This window comes from Mycteria americana, chromosome 6 (genome assembly GCF_035582795.1).
Source record: "Mycteria americana isolate JAX WOST 10 ecotype Jacksonville Zoo and Gardens chromosome 6, USCA_MyAme_1.0, whole genome shotgun sequence".
Taxonomy (NCBI): Eukaryota; Metazoa; Chordata; class Aves; order Ciconiiformes; family Ciconiidae; genus Mycteria; species Mycteria americana.
In genome coordinates this window covers 48,971,305-48,990,482 of record NC_134370.1, presented here as the reverse complement: position 1 = coordinate 48,990,482, position 19,178 = coordinate 48,971,305, and the positions used below count along the sequence as shown (strand labels likewise).

The window sequence follows — 19,178 nt, the reverse complement described above, 5'->3', positions numbered from 1 at the left end:
GGGAGCGAGGAGGAGGAGGAGGAAGCAAGGGGCTGTTTTGTTTGGCGATGACCTTGTTATCTCCCTCAGCAGGCAGCTGTTCCTCCGGGCCGGGAGGCTCACGCTTATCTGCCCTGCCACAGATTGATTCACTTCACTTATCTGCCACCGTGTAGTTGAATATTAATTTCCAAATGAGATTTTTTTTAATGATTATTTTTGTGAGTTTGGGGCTGGGAAAGCTTTAGGCTCCATCCCACCCAAGAGTGATCGCTCTTGCCAGCCTCCTCTCTCCGGTGCAGACACCATTCAGGTTCAACCCTCTGCCCTGCACACAAGGGGAGCACCGGGTACGGGCTCCTACCCCAAATGTACTAAAAATCATGCTAATAAATAAAACCCTCTGTAAATGCTCTGATTGGAGCCTTAAGACTGTCACAGCCACACAGCTGAGAACTAACAGCCCTTCACCTCCCCAGCCCTGCCTCACTGTTGCCATCTCACATTGCTCCCAGCAAGGAGAAAGAGAGGACAAAAAGATTACTCCTTTCTCCTTATTATTTTGTTAATGTGCAAAATTATTTTAAATTTATTTTATATGCAGGCAATTTCCAATCTTGGAGGCAACAGGAGCCTGGGGATTTTGCACTCCTCGCTTTGTTGGCTGTGGACCAAGGATTTCCTGCATGAGAAAATGGTTAAAAAAAAAAACAGACTGTAACCCAAAATGTGAAGCATTTAAAATAGCATGATGGCATCTGGCTCCACAGGGTCCTAAGGGGACATGGTGAGCAAAATTATCACGATGATCGTGTGCTGCATTACTGAGGCACAGCCCCAGGTGCCTGTGAGGGACAATCTTCAGGGTCATTTTGTGAGCCCAGCAGTGTCCCTCATGGTGGCCCGAGAGCTGGTGGCTGGGTCAGCCCTGCCCTCCTGCTGGCACACGGGGCATTGGAGGCTGAAGGCAGCACCCTGCGGTCAGGGTCCATGAGGTATGGGGACAAGGATGTGACAGAAGCTGCCTTGCCAGGTGGGCAGCGGGGGAGAACCGCAGAAAGCCTTGGAGAGCTGCCGGATCCTGCAGCCAGAGTCAGGCTGGGTCCCCCTTTCCCCTCACTCACTGGGAAGAATTCAGGCAACTTTCTCTTGCCAGAATTGGTGGCAAACAGTGATCACAAGTAGGGACAGGGAAGGGCCTCCTCACTTCCCTGTAGCCCCAGTCCCTGAGGGGATACGCATAAGAGCCCACCCTGGGGCTGTGCCTGCACAAGCTCAGTTAACAGGGCTGCCAGGCCGCCACACACACGCAGCAGTACAGCACCACAGGCACAAAGCCCACAACACCCCGCAGGCCGCCGCTACGGCCTTTTATGAGGCGGGAGAGGCGGACAGCAGACCACCACCCGCCCCCGACCCCGCCACAAAATGGCGGCCAGCACCGCCCCGCGGGCGATGTGCTAAGCCCCGCCCCCTGCAGCCTTCCCGCCGTCACGCGGCGGCGCGGTGTGTCCCCGCGAAGCCGCCGTAGCCGCCGCTGCCGCCTCCTCCCTCCCTCCCTGCCCGCAGCGCGCGCGGTCCGGTGCCAGGAGCGAGCGGCGCGCGCCCCCGCTGCCCGGTGCTGCCTCCCCGCCGCCATGCTGGCCGCTGCCGCGCTCCTCCGCCGCTGCGCCGTCTCCGGCCTCCGCGCCGCCGTCCGCCGGCCTGCCGGCCCTGCAGGTGAGCGGCTGCCCGCGTCCTTCCCGCCCGCCGCCGCCTGCCCCGACCCCACCCTGGTTCAGCTCGGCCCCGAGGGGCCCGGCCTCGGCGGGTGGGAGGTGGCGGGGCCTGGCCGGTGGCGCCGTGTCCTTGTAATGACCCGCCGGCGTCACTCGAGGGCAGGCCGCGCCTGCGGCCTAGTGCGCGCCGCCTCCGCCGGGCCCGTCCGCTGCCCCGCTCCCGCCGCCCCCGGTTACCCCCCGCCGTCACCGGCCACTCCGCCTCCTGGGGGGCGTCGGGCCCCTTCCTGGGGGCTGTAGCGGGGAGCCGGCGGCGCCCTCCCTGGGCCTCTCTCGAAGGTGACATTGACGGAGGTCGGCGGTGACCTCCGCGGCCGGGCAGCTCAGTCCCAGCCCCGGGGGGCACCGGGCCTCCCCCCGGCCCCGGGGGCGATGGGGGCGGGCCAGCCATGCTCCGCTCCTGGTCTCCTCTCGCTTTCCTTATTAACGCCCTAATTAATAGGAAGAGGAAGAAAAGCAGCCACAGACGGTGCGGTGTGAATGCTGACCAGGGAATCAGAGCTAAAATACCAAGACTGCAGAGAAAACAGTGTCTGTGCATCTCAGTTAAATAGCTTATTAACAGACAGTGATCACGTTTACAACACTGAGACCTGTGTGTGCCTCTCCTGTAGCACATATGAATTAAACAGTTGCCGTAGGGAGTGGATTGCTGCATTTTTTGAAAATGCAAAGTAATAAGTGGTGGTCGTTCTGTTTGCATGCAGGGATTTCTTGCATACTTTTTAAAAAACAGGTTTTTTTTAAATCCATGCAAATTCCTTGCTTGCAGTGCCTTTGTACTCCTGCTGAACCCCGGCTGCTCGTAGCCCTCGCTTACAAGCAGCCTCCATGTTCTTCTTTTCCAAGGTCTTGTATTACAAACGCCCTGCTTAACACTTCTGACCCAATTCACTGTTGCTGGTGGCCTCGGGGGGTTGTGTTTCGGCAGATCTAACGAGCTGGGTTCATCTCACGAGCCCGTGCTCCACTGTTCTTGCTGTGGGTTTAGGTTTACATTATGCAGTGCTGCAAAATGTTCCATATGTAATGCACATGCACACCTGGGCTTGCCGTTGCCACTCTGGCCTTTTTCAGTAGATTAATGCTGCTCTTGGTGCATGTTTTTCTTCTGTGCTGGTTAACAGGGAAAGCTGACAAATTCTGGCACTCAGGGAAGATTTAACACGTGTTTGTGTAATATTAGTTGATTTTAGACTTCTCAGACTCTTGAAGCTTGCTAAGTTCTCTTGAAAACGTGCCTCTGCAAACACATGTGTCCTTTGCCTCTTCCTTGAGTTGGGAATCTCCACATGGATGCGCTGGCATGGTTTGACTGTCACACATGCATCGCGTGTGTGACAGTGACCTTGATGGACCCCATGTGAAATGCGGGGCACCCGGTTGGCTCCTGCGGCACTTCTGCTTTGCCAGGCTGGCTCGCAGAGTCTGGTCTCCAGCATATTCCGGTCCCGTATATAGATGTAAATGTTAGTATGGAAAACAGAGGGTGGTAAAGAAATATAGCAGCAATTGAAAAATGCCTCCTGGAAATCCAGAGTTCAAATTCTAGTGGTCTCTTTTGTTTTTCTTCAGGATCCTTTTAGTCTAACCAAGTCGTTCCTTTGTTTAAGACTAAAGGGAATGGTTTTGTTGAGTGCTCGGTGGAAAGAAACTTTAGTTTTTCAACCTAAAGATGGCATTTGAGAACTTCAGTCTAGGCTTTTCTCAAACTGAGATTTGCTGTTTCTCTGTGGGATTTGCTTTCTGTTTAGGAAAAATATTTTCTCCCCCAGGCCACCAGTATCTGAGGGCTTTTCAGCAGTGTGCTCCCACTCCCTGCCTGGGGCACTGGAGCACTTACAGAGGAGTGCTCTTGCTCTGAGTTCAGCTGTGCGTGCGATTTATTGGAGAAAGCAGGGTCAAAGATCTGTTTTGGAGCTGGGGGAGGGGGGGGGATGGGGAATCTCCCTACAGAACGGCAAAAGAACATTATAATTCCATCTTGGCCTATCATTTACTTTTCCCTTACCTAATTATATAGATAAAACAAATGAAAACATTTTCACGGTTTGGGAAGTATTGCATACACCAGAATTGCAACTGAAACGTTGGACCACCTTAAATTTTGTTTAAAATCTGGATTGTATTCTGATTGGGCTGTCATTTAATGCAATTAAAGATATTCCTTGAAATTGTTGTGGTTTGTTCCATTATATTTTATGTAGAATTAGGATGCCGCTTTGCGGCGTGCTACTCACTGTGCTCTTCAAACTAGAAAAATATATCTGGGAAGGGGATGCAAAAATGCAACCCAGTCCGATATCTTGTGCACAGAATGCAAAATGCATGGTTTGGGGATTTCTTTTAAACAAAACTTTGTAGTTGGTCAGCATGAGTGGTTCATGCTAGGTTAAGAAAGAAAAAGTGACTAGCTATATCTGACTTCCTCTGAAGCAGAGCTTCGAACTGGCAAGGTTATATCTGGTGTATGACCTCTCTGCAAATATTAGTGGAGTGAAATTACCGGCAGGGAAAAGGAAGCAGTCTCTAACCAGGCTGTGTTCTGCTGGTAAGGCAGCTTTCAGAGTGCTTGGACTTTGTGGGGAGGACCCAGTACAGCTCCGATGTGGGTGGAGCTGGCTGTAGCCTAGATTTTAGCTCCTTTTGGAAAACTCTTCCAACTTTTGTGGATTAAAAACCAGACCAGCAAAAGAGCAATCTGTGATGGAGTCGTGTTGAGGGAAGAAATAAGATTATAATCATATCAACCTTATTTGCCCATTGGAGTACAATCCACTTTTGTGCTTTATTAATTATTAAATATTAATGCTCTTACAGCCTTGAGATCCAGGAGTTTTATCTTGGATAGTCACAGAGACAGCAGTAATTTTGTTTTCTCCTTCAACTCTTCAATAGCCTGTAATAGCTCTTGTCCCTTGTGTTCTTGTGTTCTTTGTAATTGGACTCAGGTCATTTTGCGCAGATTCCTAAAACTACTTTGAAACAGGCCTTCATCAGCTCTGAACTTGTGGTGGAATCAAAGACCTGCAGCTCGTTGCTATTGAGTCATCCATTACAGTCAGTCTGGTGGTTGGGAAATCTGCTTTTCCTGGATTACAAAATTGGTTATGGAGCAATTTCAGGAGTTGTCTACAGCGGGAAGTTACGCCAGAATAAACCAGCGTATTCATCTTAAGTGGATAATGGTATAACTAATAGGATATAAGGGTTTATTTCCGGAAGGAATGCCACTGAAAAACTGATTCATGTAGCTAAATTCACTGCATGGACAAGTCCTGTGGTTTTGAGAAGGGTCGAATGTGGGGAACAGAACAATTGTGCTACTTCAGAGTGTCTGTTAATGGAGCCCGTGTACGTTTGGTTTCTCTGGCTTGCTTGTCTCTTGGAAGAGGGAAAATTCCTGTATCTTATGGAAACAGGGCTCACATAAAAACATCTCTTTAGGACTGGTTATACAGAATTGTTTCTCTCTTGCATTTCCTCATCTCTCTTAAGTAATCCTGCTGGGATTACTGGATCTGGGAACACTTTGGAATTCTGATGTGAAACAGAAAATGCACACATTGCCTCAAGACAAACAACAGGTATTTAATAAGCTATATTAATCCAGTGCTTATCCAGGCTGAGGACTAATCTGGATTGACTGTAGTGAGTGAAATACATATTTTATGGCTTTTGGTCTCTTGATCAGGACTAAAGTACACTTATTTTCTGTTTGCTCAAAGCCTCTTCCTTTCTTTTTGCATTCAGCTGTACTGCATGCCCGCTGCTACTCTCATGGGTCACAAGAATCAGATGAAGAATTTGATGCTCGCTGGGTGACGTATTTCAACAAGCCAGATATTGACGCCTGGGAGCTCAGGAAAGGTATGTTGAATGAAAAGGGAAGAGTAACATGGAGTAAAGGTAACTGCTTTGTAATAGTTTTGGGACCAGAAATAACAACTTATTTTTACTTTCCTGTTAGACAGCAGAAATAGTGAAAACTGGGAGTTTGGTGTAGGAAAGCAATCCTGTAAATAGCCAGCTGGGGCAAGGCACTATGTGAGCCTTTCTTTATCTGTTCTGAGTCATCTGGCTGCTCTGCGTGTGCCTGTGGTTGGTGTGCTGCTGTTTGCTCAGCTCTGAGCCTATCGCAGCAGGTGATGGCACCTCACCAACCCAACAAGTGGGTTGGAAGGAACCACAGCATGCAGAGTGAGGGAGAGTGGGGGCACAAGGCAGTGGGAGTCCAGGCTCTGTAAATTTTAGGGCCCCAGAATACGTGTTTTAACACTTGGATGGGAGGGAGAGAAATGTTTGCTCTGAGGAAAGTGTATTTGAGCTCAACTGTTGCTTAGTGAATAACCACACACAGTTTTCTTTGGACTTAATGGCTTGGCCATAACTCACTGTAGACTGTCTGATTGTCTTCAGTTGTTATTTGCTGTGGAGTTGCCAGTTCCTATTAAACTACCCCAATTAGAGCTTATAAATGTGTTTGCATAACAGACAGAGGGATCATTCCAGCATCACCTGGATGACTAGATGTTAGCCTCTTCCTTTGGAAAGGAGAGGAAGGGAATAGACAGCAGCTCGAGTTCTAGTTTCATTACACCTGTAGGAGTGAAGTCATTTGGATTTCTTAATGATTCCGTAACTGATGTGCCGTGGTACAGACAATAGCTCCTTTTGGGAGCGTGCATGAAACTGGCCCACTGGGATTTCATGAAATCCTCTTAAAATCTACAGTAGTGAGCAACAGTGAGAGGGAGAAGAGCAAAAGAAAACCCTTGGCTCTGTGGGTGTCCCCCCCCAAATAGCAGTGAAATTTGTAATCGGCTTCTAATGGCAACTGGTGTTGTGTGTTAATACTTAATTCGTTCATGAGGTGGAGCAAAATAATGCTCAGCAGGTTCCTTTTGATAGCATGATGAGCTGATGCCAAGTTCCTCTTGGTGTTTTCTTATATTCACAGGCATAAACACGCTTGTGGGTTATGACCTGGTTCCGGAACCAAAAATCATCGATGCAGCTCTGAGGGCATGCAGACGGTTAAATGACTTTGCCAGTGCTGTCCGTATCTTAGAAGTTGTAAAGGTGAGTGGAATGGCAGCCTAGGGTGCAACTGCTGCATTCGCACTGCTGAGAGCCCAGCAGCGGAAGAGTTTTTCTTGGCTTAGTGTTAGTGGTACAAGGGGAAACCACTATTTCCTGCTGCCAGAATCAATAGCTTCATTATGAGCACGTGCTCCGTGGCTTGAAATAATTGTTTTGAGGTAAGAGTGCTCAATAGCACGGCTTCACAAGTATAACCTTCTTACTTCCATATTTTCCTTTCCTGATGCTGACTCTGGTGGGAAAGTCTTTAAGGATTTTCCTTCCCCTTTTTTTTTTAATAAGCATTACTAGAAATATCTCAAGCAATGGCAGCTTACTGGCTTTTTAAAGTACTGAATACTGATCTGGCTGGGAGTAGTAACTCAGGAAGCTGCATAGGCTTGAAAAACAACATAAACCAGCATCTTGAAACCTGTGTCCAGCCTTCACTTAACAGGGAGTTAAAATGGGTGGGGATGGAGGCAGGAGTTCTTCTATTTCAGTTGTAGAAGCCAGCAGCTATGCTCTTGCAACTGTTTTTTGCCACAACTGGGGAGGACTGATGTTGGAGGTCTTTGCTGCTAGCTGTTAAATCCACTTGCTTCAGACTCTACTCCACAATCACTTGCTTCTCAGTTTGCCATTTCTGCTTTCTGCATTCTTCTGTAGAACTGAAACTCTTTCAGTGGTTTTAGAGATGTAAGACCAATGGAGGAATCTTCGTATGTTTTCCTTATCTCTTTTTCTTTTTTTCCTGTCCTTTTGTCCCCACCATCTCGGGGACAATTCAGTTTATCAGAACCTGGGGACAAATATATGCTCTTCCTGGAGCTCCACCTAAATATTAGTCAAGGGGTGATGTTTTTCCCCTGATTTCCAAGCAAGTTAAATTTTCTCCCAGGTCTGCCCAAAAGCTGATTTCATTTTTCCCATTTTACTGATTGGATGTTATTTTCATCGCATTTCCTAAGGTGTAAGCGGTCTTCAGGCTGGCTTGCAAAGCATGCCTTGTTCAAGGAGCTTGGCTTGGCCTTTGGTTTTGTGTGGTGTGACACACGTCACAGGTCACATCAGCCTGGTGTTAAGTGAGGGATGGGTGTCAAGTGTTAAAAATAATCTGCAAATCCCCCAAAGAGGGAGTTCAGCATTATTCTGGGGTGTTTTTCAGCCACGATCGATTGGTGGGAGGACTTTCCAGTATAGCTGTATGCAAGTCTTGTTTCCTTGATGCACAGGTAAAGCTGGGCCGTGCTCTCCTGTCCTGCATGATCCACCCTCATGAGCAGTAGGTGGATCAGGCCACAGACCGTTTGTGAACACACATCTTGATTGCAAACCTGGCTGGTGTATGGTCGACCTTGACAGCAGCTTGCTGTTGAAATAATGTCATTCCTTTTCATTTAGGACAAGGCAGGACCTCACAAGGAAATCTATCCTTACGTTATCCAGGAACTTAGACCAACTTTGAGTGAACTGGGAATCTCCACTCCAGAGGAACTGGGCCTGGACAAAGCATAAACCTTATCGGTAAGGGATGCAGTCACTGCTGAGACTCTTGGCACGGGACTCCTGTACCCTAAAACTCTCCTGGCAAAGACAGAGTCCTCTTCCTTGCCTTTGTGGGTCTGTGAAAGGCTGTGAAGTTCAGGCTTGTAACATGATTCTCCAAATATCTCTCTAACTACAAGTCTCCTAGAAAAGGTAGTAATCCTTTTCAAAGAAGGCTTAAAAAAAGAACAGTGCAGTTGCTTGAGAAGGGATGGGGTGGTTGGCAACCATACCCAACCTCCCAGAAATTTCTGGATAGCAGTTGCCAAGACAATGGGTATTGCAGCACCTTGTTGGCAGCATGTTGACCTTTGCTTCTCATCAGCTTTTCCCCCAGGAGCATTTTTAGCAAACGGCAGGATCATTTCCTCTGGAAATGCACAAACTTTCATTGTATTGTCACAGTGTAGCCAGTTTAGAAAACTGGGAGATGCTAATTACTAGCTTATGCTAGAAAATGGGCCCCTGATGGTAGTCGCCCAGCGACACTGAAGTTTCTTCGTGTTACACTTAAAATAGCATCTTTTTCGGTAATTAAACACTAATTTGGAGGGCCACTTGCTTACAGAATAAACAGATCAGCTGTAGCATAGCCAGAGCTTAACTGCTCTGTGCACAGAACACTCATGAGCCTCAGTAGATAATTTCAGGAGCAGTGCATGTAGTATTTCATCCTGACTGCAGTGGCCTCAAGTCTCGGAAAGCCGCTTGTTTTACTGCCTTTTTAGAGCTGAACTTCTAAGTACTTTCTACACTTCAAAACAACTATAACACATTTAGATCCACGTTGTAAATACCAGGCTCTTGTGTGAACTGCAGTATATGAAGGTGTTGTTACTAAGCAGCAGCTTCTCTGGTTAACAAGGATCTGTCATTAGGTATAGGCAAGACCTGGCGTGCTATAATCCCAGACTAAAATGAAGCCCTAAATAAAAGTCCTCATGGAAGTGAAGTTATGCAAAGGCAGTCTCTTAACGCAGTTCCTTCAGGAGATGGCCGGTGTCATATTCCAGCCTTTTTTTAATATTATGCTTAGAATAGAGCTATCAGGTGTCAGACTGCAAATAGTACTTAATTCCGGATCTTTAGGTCCCTGCCCTTCTTCTTGCCCTGGGATATGAAGTTGGGAATGCCGTAACTGCATTTGGAAGCTGTCTGTGGTTAAATGGGGCTTTGAGTGTAAAAGCAAGCAATGAAAATATAACATATTTGAGACCCCATGGAAACTTTGTGGAGATAATGGGCTGCTGCTTTAATGGCTTTTCTGTTCTTTTCTGTTCCAGGTGCATTACTTGAGCATTTTACTGATGCTACCTGATTGTACACAGTCGCCTGGAGACACAAATGTTAAAATATTACCTTATTTGAAATAACTTCTTCCTTTATTGAGTCACAATGTATGTGATGTGAAGTTGGACCTAATAAAGGAAAAACTGGTTTGACTGCTGTGGTAGCGGTGGCTTGTGTGATTATTTCTTTTCGCTTTTACGGGGAAGAGAAAGAAACAAACGGTAAATGTGCTCTCCCAGGAGAGTACGTGTAAGAGCTTATAAATCCTTATTTGCTTGGCAAAGCGTGTGTCCCTGGCCTCGCCCAAGCACCTAGCTCCCCCTTCGGGAAGGGAGAGGTGAGGACCTGTCTGGGGGCACGGTGACCCCTCGTACGCACGGCTTTGGGGAGGAGGAGAACGAGGACTTGCGAAACTCTCCCTGTCCTCGGAGGACTCATTTCCCTGCGATGAGGTCGGGGCCTCCGGCGTGGGTGGGAGGCTCCTGTTCGCCAGGGCACGCTCTGCCTGCCGTGCCTGCGCAGGCTGGTGTCTGGCAGGGCTGGCAGTCTGTGCCGGGAGAGATGTTGCTCCTGCGCGGGCAGGGTTTTCCCCAAAAAAAGGGGGGAAAAAGCAACGCTCCTTTATTTTTTTTTTCCTCCCAGAAAAGGGGAATTTTTCAGGAAAAACATGAATTTCCCCTTTGCACAGCGGGTTCACGGCAGGGGCCGTGCGCGGCGGGGTGTCCCGGTGTCTCTCCCAGTGCCGGGGGGAGCACTGCGCATGCGCGGCGGAGGCCGGCACCACCTCCCCGCCTCCCATTGGCTGGGCGCCACCGCCGCGAGCTGCCATTGGCGGGCGCCGCGGGGGCGGGGCGGCGGGCGGCCATGGCGACGGGCGGCGGCGGCGGAGCCGGGTCTGGTGTCGCTCCCGCTGCGAGCAGACCCGGCGGGCGGCGGGGACCGGGGGTACGTGCGGGGCTGGGGGGAGTGCGTGCATGGGGGTGTGGGGCAGTATAGGGTGTGTGCATGGGGGGTGTAGGGTATGTGCATGGGGGGTGTAGGGCTGGGGTATATGCATAGAGGGCAGTATGGGATATGTGCATTATGGGTATATGGCTGGGGCATATGCACAGAGGAGCAATATAGGGGTAGAGTGCGTGCATTTGGCTGTGAGGGGGTATACGCGTGGAGGCAGAGTGTAGGGTAGGGCCAGTGTAGAAGCGGAGCGCGTGCAGGGAGGGGTATAGCACGTACGGAGGGGTATAGCACGTACGGAGGGATACGGGGTGCGGGCAGAAGTTCGCTGCCCGCCCGGTTCACGCCGCTGGCTCGGGCAGCCCCAGCTCCCTGGGCGTGGAGTTATTCCCGCGTGTGAGGCTCTGCCCTGCTAATTCCGGTTTAAGACACTGACGCTAATCCTGGTTGTGCTGCCCGATCACCCCCCCAGGTCCTCTGCGTTGCTTCTTCGTTAACTGTTTCCTCTAAGTCCCCGTCCCTCCTGCACAGACTCTCTGCTCATTTTCTGACTGTTCCTCTATTTTCTTTATTAGTTATTATATTTGTAGAACTTTTTTTCTGCCTGTTGTCATTTAGCAGTGCTGGCTCTCCTTGGCGATAAATGCCTTACAGATGGGGGAGGCTTTTCCTTAAAGCCCTGACTCTCAGACCTGATTATATGACACTGCTTTCGTTTTAATGATGTGGTTTTATTACTGCATGGGGAGAAGCTTGAAAGGCTCAAAACCTGCGTGGAAATTAAAGTATCTTTATATTTTATTTGATGAACCTGCTGGTTAAATCTCCTCTATCGCATCATGTCCCGAGTATTATTGGAGTTAGACTTGCAAATAAAATGCCGGTTGCCATGTGCGCTTTTAATTTAGCATCGCCATTCCCAAATAATCCCTTCATCTGCTAATAGATCTGCTTATTCCTTTTCCTCTTCCTCCTCCGGCCGCAGCACAGGGGTGGGGAGGACGATCTGTCCCCTCCCAGCTCTCCCCAGCAGACGTGGTAGCAGATTTCCCCGCTGACGTTGAGATCCCAAGAATGACCAGATGCTCTGAGATGACTCTGGTTTACTTCGTCCACTTAGAGAGATGCTACTAAATTTGCTTCTTTCCCTTTTTTTACCTGATTTGGGCTGAAAACAAGAGGCTGAACAAGCCGACAGATGTGGTGGAGAAAAGGGGACCGTACATCATGAGCAAGCCTCCCTCCCTTCACGCCAAGCTTCGTAAGTGATGCTCGGTGTTGTCCCAGGGACTCTGCCGGGATTCGGGGAGTCATCTGCGCCTCTTGCCCAGGGCGGGAGTGACCAAAAGCCTTTTTATTACTTGGTGGGATAAAACTGTAAAAAAAAAACCCATAAAAACCCATAGGTGCTGCCTATGGAAAGCACTGCAATGCTCCCATGCTCTCCCTAGGACCCACCTGCGATGCCCGCCCCCCCCCCCCCTCAAAAAGATTCTTGGGGAGCGCTTGGGTATTTTTAGCTCTGCCCCTGTGCTTGGCTTTCAGAGAGGCAGCGTGAGCTGGCAAAGGCAGCGCTGCGAAGGCAGGGGCTGCTGGGGGGACCCACACCGCACCAGCCGAAGACAGCGGCTAAAAGGTCTGATCCCGTTTTAATTTTCCTGAGATGTATTTTTCACGTTCCTTGAGGAGACTGGGAAACTTGGAGATTAAAAAATGAGTTTGGGACTTTAGTCTGCTGGCTCTGTTGTGGCCAGCAAGCATCCGATATAATAAAAGATAGCATTTTTCCTGCAAAAGTTAGGAGTTGCTGTAGCAGGGGCCATGCTCCTCCTTCTCTTTGTTTTGGGGATGGTTTGGTGTTAAGGATTTAATCGGGTAGCCTAGAGCTTAGGTGGAGTTTATTCTTAGCTGGTGGTGGTCCTGGACAATGTCTGGGTGGGAACGGACAGTCCTGGAACGGACATTCAGGACTGGGATTCCTGCCCTGGCTCCTCAGTCCGTCAGCTCTGTGGCTGCATTTCCACACCAAAATGTCTTATGGGCTCGTTCCTCTGCTTTCCAGCAGGTCAGTGAAGTTTAACAAGGGCTACACGGCACTCAGCCAGATGGCGGATGAAAACCTGGTTTCCCTCGATTCGGACAGGTGGGGACTGGGTGAATATCCCAGGATTTTGGGTGGGGGGTGTTGCAGGCTCAGAGCTGGCTTTTTTTTTGGGATTGATTTTCCTTGTCACTTTTAGTGCATCCCCAGTTGCACTGGGCACTTCTCAGCAGCGAAACACTCCTGTTGTCCCAAATTTAACAAATTCAACAAATCCCTTGGGGTTACGCTGCCGGCTCCCTTTTTCCCCCCACCGAGATTCCCTTGTCTGTATCCCAAGCAAAAACGCTGCTTCCCAGCTGGCTCTGATCGTTTCCTTCTTCTCTTAGTGACGGGGAGCTGGGATCCAGATGTTCCTCGGGCTACTCCTCCGCCGAGGCAAGTCCAGGGGTTTGACCCTGATGGTGTGGTCCCCGCGGGTTCCCTCGCCCCCCTAGCACCTCAGGGTCTGTATAGGGGCTGAAATGAAGCATCACACTATGGCGTGTGTCCATCCCTCAGAGCTCTGCTTTGCAAACTGCTGCCTCTGCTGCCCGATACATTGAAGCCATACATAAATCTCCCGTTTGCAAGCCCCAGCTGGCTGTCACTGCTTCACCCTTTGCACCTAAAGCATCGTCTACCCCCAGACCCTGCAGCAGGGCAGCTGAAGAGCTCCATCATACAAGGGTGTTACAGCCCGTGGGGTGTTTTGGGGTGCATGGGGTGTGTGTTGGGGTGCTGCAGCCCAGGAAAAGCTCTTTGGTCTTTTGCTTTTGTCTTCTCTGCTCTGGTTGTGCTGCTTCTCCCCATGCAAAGGCACTGGAGGGAGGACGCGATGCCCTTCTTGCTCACAGCCCTACCCTTTGCAAGCCCTGGGACCTAGATTTTAACCAAACTGGGACTAATTTTAACCAGCTCTGCCTCCTTTGTTCCCCTCCCAGCAGGTGAACCAGGACCTCAGCCGGCAGCTGCTGCAGGATGGGTACCACCTCGACGAGGTCCCCGATGACGAAGATCTGGATCTCATCCCCCCGAAACCCATTGCCTCCTCTTCTTGCCCCTGTTGTTTCGGAGAAAATCTGTCCTGCGTCATCCAGTAGACGCTGCTCGGCCAGGGCCGTGCAAGAACAGGTCAAAAGCCAGCACTTTCTTTGTCCTGTGGGATGGCTGTTGGTGTCCGTGTCCCATGCTGGGATGGTGACACGAGGACTGAATGATGCTGTGATGCTGCTTGTGGTGAGCAGCAGCAGCCAACCAGCCCCAAAGGACTTTTCCTTACATGCAGCAATATCAGGGAGAGGTGGCACGGGGATGTTTAGGTGGCCTGGATGGGACCTGTTGCCTGGCTGGGGTGGGAAGGGAGGAGAGGCAGAGCCCGGGCACCTCCATGGGGGTATAAAGGGAAGGAATTGGGAGGTGCAGCAGCAAATGCTCTTCGGTTTGCCTGACCTCCCCTTTTCCTCCTTTAATTGGCCACGTTGAAGATTAGGACCTGGCCCTGGACACGGGTTGCCCTCCCCAGCCCTGCCTAATGAAGAGGTGGTTGATGGTGGGGTCAAACTGCCATGGTGTGGGGCCGGGCTGGGCAGCCCTGAGACACTTTCCTATTTATTTTTGCTTTAGTCACCCCTCCTCCCTGGCAGGCTGAGGCCAAGGCAGTGAGGTTGGGGTCGGCTAGCAGAGAGCTGCTTCATTTACCTATCTCGTGCTGCTTGCAATGAATTGCTGCCAGATTCCCTCCTCCCAAAGCCTGGACTGATCTGAACCAACGACTGCAGCTCCGATGGAGAAGAGAAGATGGGGGGAACCAACGGAGCAGACTGGGGCAGGCTGCTGAACTTTAAGCGTCTGCATTTGTTATATCCACCAGCAGCTACCGCTCGGGCTGGGACCTCCCCGCTTTCTGCCTCTCAAGGGATCTGTTAAGTTCTGGGTTTGGAGCTAATGGCTTGTTCCAGTTCTCCCCAAAGCTGCTTTGATGCAGGTGAGGGGCAGCCGAGACCCCCCCGTGCCAGCTCTGCACAGCTCCTTTTGGGTGCGGATTTGTGGTGGCTGGGGAGTCTACCTGCTGTAAACCTTAAAAGCTGCCTTAAATCATGGTCCTGCTCTACTACATAGAGGACAATCAGCTTCTTATAAAGAAACCTTATTTAGATATTTCATGTCTAGAGACTTGAACTGTTTCATTTTAGGGGTTTTTTTTTTGTATTTTCCTTGTTAAAGGGAGCACTCAATAAACTGGATCTCATTACTTGGAGGGTGTGTTGGTGCTGTAGCGGGGGGCTGAGCCCCGTTCCCCCCAGCAGCCCCACTCCGGAGGGCTCCTTCACTGACCCTGGTGCATTTTCAGAGCGATCTGGTTTCCCTCGTCACATTTTACCCAATTGTCCCGTTTCCCTGCAGAGCTGCCACGTTGCCCGGGCTGATGCTGCCACAGGGCGATGTGGGGAAGGCCGCAGCCGGCACCGAGGGGACGCCAGAGCTGCCCCCAGCCTCCATCTCCGGTCCCCAAGCCCTGCAAACACCACGGCTTCTCCCCATCCTCCTTCTGCTCCCTACACCATGCTGCCCCGTGCCGAGGACAAAGTCACCACTTTATTCACAGCACCGGAGGCTCTCCAGCTCCATCTCCCCCCACAGGCAGCCCCCTTTTACAGCTGGGGAAGGGGTGACATGGCTCAGAGGGCTGCCTGCCATCAGCCAGGCTCGGGAAGAGCCTACCAGGCACCCAGGAGCAGCAGAAAGCCTCAGCATCACATTCGCAGGGGGGAGCAGCAGCTCCTAGAAGCCGGGCAGAGATGCTTGAGACCCAGGGCGCAGAGCTCAGGCCTCCCTGCTGCTTCTTGGTGAGAAGGAAGGGGGGGAAAAAATAATAAAAGGAGTCGCTGTATGGTATTAGCAGCACCCAGAGGGCATGATGCCATGGGGACATGGCTAACGAGCTTCGAGGCGAGATGCTCTTCCTCTGCCTGCTCTGCTCCACGCCACATCCAAGGAGTCTATTTGTGGAATTGCTGTTTTGGAGGTTTAATAGATGGAGGGGAAACTTCCAAGCGAGACGACTTTGCCCAGGCCAGTTTCTATCTATCTACTCGAATGTGGAGTGATGGGGGAAGGTGTCCGGGTCCCACTCAGAGGAGGCAGCAGGCTCGGAAGAGCAGCATGCCGTCCGGCGAGGAGAGGTGGAGGGAGATGCTCTCGTTGGCAGAGATGAAGAGCACGGAGCCACGACGCAGAGTCATTTCGGAGGCTGCAGCTGTGGAGGTGCCCACGGCTGTCCCTTGGATCACCAGCAAGATGCTGGCAGAGTCCACGGCAGAGACGAGGTACAGCTTGATGGAGGGGGGGATCTGCAATGGAAAGGGTCACTGTGGCTTGAGTCTCCTGCAGGTTTTCTTCTCTTCGGAGAGCTGGAATGGGGTCATCCCCATTCCCACCCTGCTGCAACCTTTGCTGTGCCCAGGCCACCCTGTGCCTGCAGCAGCCCAAACTCAAGGACCTCAGCTTAGCTGAGGACACCCAAGCTGCACCCCCAAGACCTCTTCCTGGTCCTCCTCTGCCTGGAGCTGCTGGAGAAGATGAGTGAGCTCTGGGCAGGGGGAACAGGGGAGGGAGAGGAGCCTGCAGTGCTTCCCAGGGGTGACACCAGCAGCCCCAAGCATCCCTCCATCCTGCCTGGGCCAGTAGCCGCAAGGGCGAGCAAACCCATCCCAAGAAAACCCCAGCCAACACCAAGATGTCCTACCAAGAGCACAGCCAAGATGGGGGAAAGCTGGTGTCCCCCCTGCATCCCCAAAGTGGACCCATCGCCGCTCACCTCTATCCTCATGATGGCAAAGTCTGGCACGGGTGGGTCGTAGAGGTAGACGCTGGGGTCGAGCTGGCTCTGCGCAGCCGGGAAGATCTTGGAGCTGCTGGGCGCCGGTGTGTAGTTGAGCATCTCACACAAGGTGAGGACATCGATGAATTTGGGGGTGAGCCCGGCGCGCACTGTGTTATCCGAGCACGCCATGCACTCCACGCAGTCTGCAGGGACAAGACAGCACTGTCAGCCCACCCCAGCCCTCCTGCACGTCCTGGGGGGTCCAATCTTATGCAGGAGACCACGGCCACCCTGGGGGACAGTCCCTGCGAGGTCCTGGGTGAGGAAAGCCCACAGCAATGCTCACCTCCCTGCAGGTAGGCGTGGGGCTCATTGGCTCCCAGGAACATGGCCTCCCCCGGCTCCAGCCTCACCAGGTTGAGGAAATAAATGGCAAAGCAGCCAATGTCCCCTGGGTACTGGGAGTGCAGCCGCAGCAGCAGGTCCCCGTTGCTCCCCGACGTGTCCTTCCCTTCCGCCACTGCATGGGCAGAGACCAGGCGCAACACTGGGGAGGGAGCTGGGGGGGGTGCCCTGTCCCCTCCCCGAAACACAGCCCCCTCAAAAGCATTCTGGGGGGCCGCGGTGGACAGAGAGGACCCACCTTCCTGGGTGATCCTCTTCACCAGCATGTTCAGCTGGTCGACAAAGAACTTCTTCTCACTCTTCATCAGGCGGGTGAAGCAGACGCGGAGAGCAGCCGAGACGCCACGGGGGTCATCGCTCCCGCTGCGTTCCAGCTGCTCCGCCGCCACCTCCCCGATCAGCGCCCGCAGCTCGGGGACAGCTGCCAGGGTGGCCAGCCCAAGTCATCCCCGGTGGCCGCCACCACGGGGGAGCCCAGCACCCCCATCCCAAGGTATCAAAGCCACCGTCCCTACCCCGCACCCACCGCAGGGAGGGAAGGCGGCATTGGGGTCCAACCTCGCGACCGCCCTCCCTCGCCATCCTTACCCTGGAGGAAGGAGACGATCTCCTCCACCGGCCGAAAGCCACACAAGCCCTCAAAGGGGGTGAGAGCGATGGCCATTTCAGGCTTGTGGTTGGCATCGGGGTAGTGCTCGGGGAACTGGGCATGCAGCTTCGCTGCCAGCTCCTGGAGAGGGGGGCAGAGGAGCTGGGTGAGCTCCCCAGGGGCACGGGATCTGGCTGGGGCTGCCCCCCCGGGGTTCTCCCTACCTTGTTGGGGTGCGCCTGGATGGAGAGGGCGGTGTTGACCGACAGCACCTTGAAGAGGAAGGGCAGGCAACCGTGGAAGGTGTCCTTCACCTTTGCCCCCAGGCAGGCGGGGTTGTCGGCGATCCACTGGCCCAGGGTCTTTTGGGGGATGCGGTTATCCCGGATGATGGCATCACCCCGGGGGTGCGCGCCCATCCAGAGCTGCGGGAGACAGACAGACAGACGGACCCCTAAGCCGGGCAGCCAACGGGATGACTTGGGCTTTTCTCGAGGCTGTTTGGCCCCAGAGGCGACTGATGTGGCCAAGGCAGCTCCCTCGGGGGCTGAGTCATGCCAGGCTTCTCCTCTCCTCCTCCCCAGGCAGCCCCGCAGCCCCCCGGGGCTACAGGAGACCAGGGATAGGCAGGGGGCCGCATCCCTCCCCGAGCCGGCCAGACCTGGGATGGCGAGAGCCGCAGCCGGTTGGGATGGACACATGGATTGGATGGACACACGGATGGGATCGACACACAGCCAGGACAGACATATGGACGCACAGCCGGGCACTCACCTCCGCGTAGGGCTGGTCGGGCTGGATCTGGACCAGGGGGTCACCGCTGGCCAGCAGCTTGGCCACCTCGCTCTCCAGCCCCACCTTCCCCCAGGAGTAGCTCTGCACGGCGCAGGAGAGGGGGAACACTGCGGGAGGGAAGCCATAATGTCTGGGGGAGGGGGCAGAAATAACCCTCTGCCCCCCAAAACCCTCCCAGGCACCCCGGCGGTGGGGCCGTGAGCCGGGCAGCCCCAAGCCCTCCGGTGCGGGGTGAGAGGGGGCCAGGGCTGGGTGGGGAGCGAGGGCTGTGGGAGGGAGGGTGTATTTGGGGGGCGCAGTTTTAAACCATCCCCTTGGGGGTCCCCGTCCCCGGCTGCAAGCGGGAGTCTCGGTGCCCCGGCCCCACCGCCCTGGGCGTCCCCGGGGGGTGGCCCGCCCAGCCCAGGGTCCCCATCCCCACGGGGGTGCCCACCCCCCGGGGACAGCCTGCGGGCCCGCGGGTCCCACATCCCCCGGGGAGGTGCCCTGCCCGCCCGCGGGTGCTCCCCGCCCCGCCGCCCCCCCCGGGCGGCTCCCGCTGCCCTCCGGGCCCCGCTCACCGCGGATCTCCGCCATGGCTCGGCGGGCACGGCACGGCACGGCAGGGCAGGCCGGGAGCCGTAGTCCCGCGGCGGCGGCTCCGGCGGCGGCACCGCCTCCCGCGGCCGGGCTGGGCGGGGCAGCGCCCTACGCGCACCCTATAGCGGCCATAGGGGAGCGCATATGGGGCTGCGCGGCCGGCGGCGCCCGGCCCGAGCACCGGCGCTACCCGCCCGCGGGAACCTCTGCGGGCTCTAGGGGGGTCTAGGGGGCGCTATGGGGCGTATTCTATAGGGGGTATTCTATAGGGGA

The 19,178-nt window shown here is 53.4% G+C and overlaps 3 protein-coding genes across 7 annotated transcripts; 2 read left to right on the top strand and 1 right to left on the bottom strand.

The window, feature by feature from the left end:
• The first annotated feature begins 1,337 nt into the window (after positions 1-1,337).
• Positions 1,338-9,840, top strand: COX5A (cytochrome c oxidase subunit 5A). The gene is made up of 5 exons (XM_075505660.1): positions 1,338-1,698; positions 5,511-5,627; positions 6,718-6,839; positions 8,244-8,366; positions 9,671-9,840. Exons 1-4 carry the CDS (start codon positions 1,353-1,355, stop codon positions 8,355-8,357), a joined length of 699 nt encoding a protein of 232 aa, XP_075361775.1. The 5' UTR covers positions 1,338-1,352; the 3' UTR covers positions 8,358-8,366; positions 9,671-9,840.
• Positions 9,841-10,538: 698 nt separating this feature from the next.
• On the top strand, positions 10,539-14,869 carry FAM219B (family with sequence similarity 219 member B). 3 transcript variants are annotated; one of them, XM_075505658.1, is made up of 6 exons: positions 10,539-10,622; positions 11,811-11,892; positions 12,177-12,267; positions 12,697-12,774; positions 13,062-13,110; positions 13,659-14,869. In XM_075505658.1, the coding sequence occupies exons 1-6, from the start codon at positions 10,542-10,544 to the stop codon at positions 13,812-13,814; spliced, it is 537 nt and encodes a 178-aa protein (XP_075361773.1). In that variant the 5' UTR covers positions 10,539-10,541; the 3' UTR covers positions 13,815-14,869. The 3 variants fall into 3 exon arrangements, with proteins under 3 accessions (XP_075361773.1, XP_075361772.1, XP_075361774.1); XM_075505657.1 differs by having other exon boundaries at positions 13,656-14,869; XM_075505659.1 differs by having other exon boundaries at positions 11,617-11,892; positions 12,694-12,774; positions 13,656-14,869.
• Positions 14,870-15,291: 422 nt separating this feature from the next.
• MPI (mannose phosphate isomerase) lies at positions 15,292-19,160 on the bottom strand. Of its 3 annotated transcripts, XM_075505652.1 has the most exons (8): positions 18,887-19,157; positions 18,306-18,433; positions 17,756-17,956; positions 17,531-17,672; positions 17,181-17,363; positions 16,884-17,057; positions 16,532-16,740; positions 15,292-16,064 (listed from the first exon to the last, which is right to left on the bottom strand). In XM_075505652.1, the coding sequence occupies exons 1-8, from the start codon at positions 18,900-18,902 to the stop codon at positions 15,846-15,848; spliced, it is 1,272 nt and encodes a 423-aa protein (XP_075361767.1). In that variant the 5' UTR covers positions 18,903-19,157; the 3' UTR covers positions 15,292-15,845. The 3 variants fall into 3 exon arrangements, with proteins under 3 accessions (XP_075361767.1, XP_075361768.1, XP_075361769.1); XM_075505653.1 differs by lacking the exon at positions 16,884-17,057 and having other exon boundaries at positions 18,887-19,160; XM_075505654.1 differs by lacking the exon at positions 17,181-17,363 and having other exon boundaries at positions 18,887-19,159.
• Positions 19,161-19,178: the final 18 nt, after the last annotated feature.

What these genes read in the sequence shown, in the direction of transcription:
- COX5A (XM_075505660.1), top strand. Translation starts at nt 1,353, where the DNA reads ATGAGGCGGGAGAGGCGGACAGCAGACCACCACCCGCCCCCGACCCCG. An exon ending in CCGGCCTGCCGGCCCTGCAG is followed by an intron (nt 1,699 to 5,510) that starts GTGAGCGGCTGC and finishes TTTTGCATTCAG; the next exon opens with CTGTACTGCATGCCCGCTGC. An exon ending in CGCCTGGGAGCTCAGGAAAG is followed by an intron (nt 5,628 to 6,717) that starts GTATGTTGAATG and finishes TTATATTCACAG; the next exon opens with GCATAAACACGCTTGTGGGT.
- FAM219B (XM_075505657.1), top strand. Translation starts at nt 10,542, where the DNA reads ATGGCGACGGGCGGCGGCGGCGGAGCCGGGTCTGGTGTCGCTCCCGCT. An exon ending in CTCCCTTCACGCCAAGCTTC is followed by an intron (nt 11,893 to 12,176) that starts GTAAGTGATGCT and finishes CTTGGCTTTCAG; the next exon opens with AGAGGCAGCGTGAGCTGGCA. An exon ending in GTTTCCCTCGATTCGGACAG is followed by an intron (nt 12,775 to 13,061) that starts GTGGGGACTGGG and finishes TTCTTCTCTTAG; the next exon opens with TGACGGGGAGCTGGGATCCA.
- MPI (XM_075505652.1), bottom strand. An exon ending in TCCAGGCGCACCCCAACAAG is followed by an intron (nt 17,673 to 17,755) that starts GTAGGGAGAACC and finishes CCCCCTCTCCAG; the next exon opens with GAGCTGGCAGCGAAGCTGCA. An exon ending in TTGCCATCATGAGGATAGAG is followed by an intron (nt 16,065 to 16,531) that starts GTGAGCGGCGAT and finishes TTTCCATTGCAG; the next exon opens with ATCCCCCCCTCCATCAAGCT.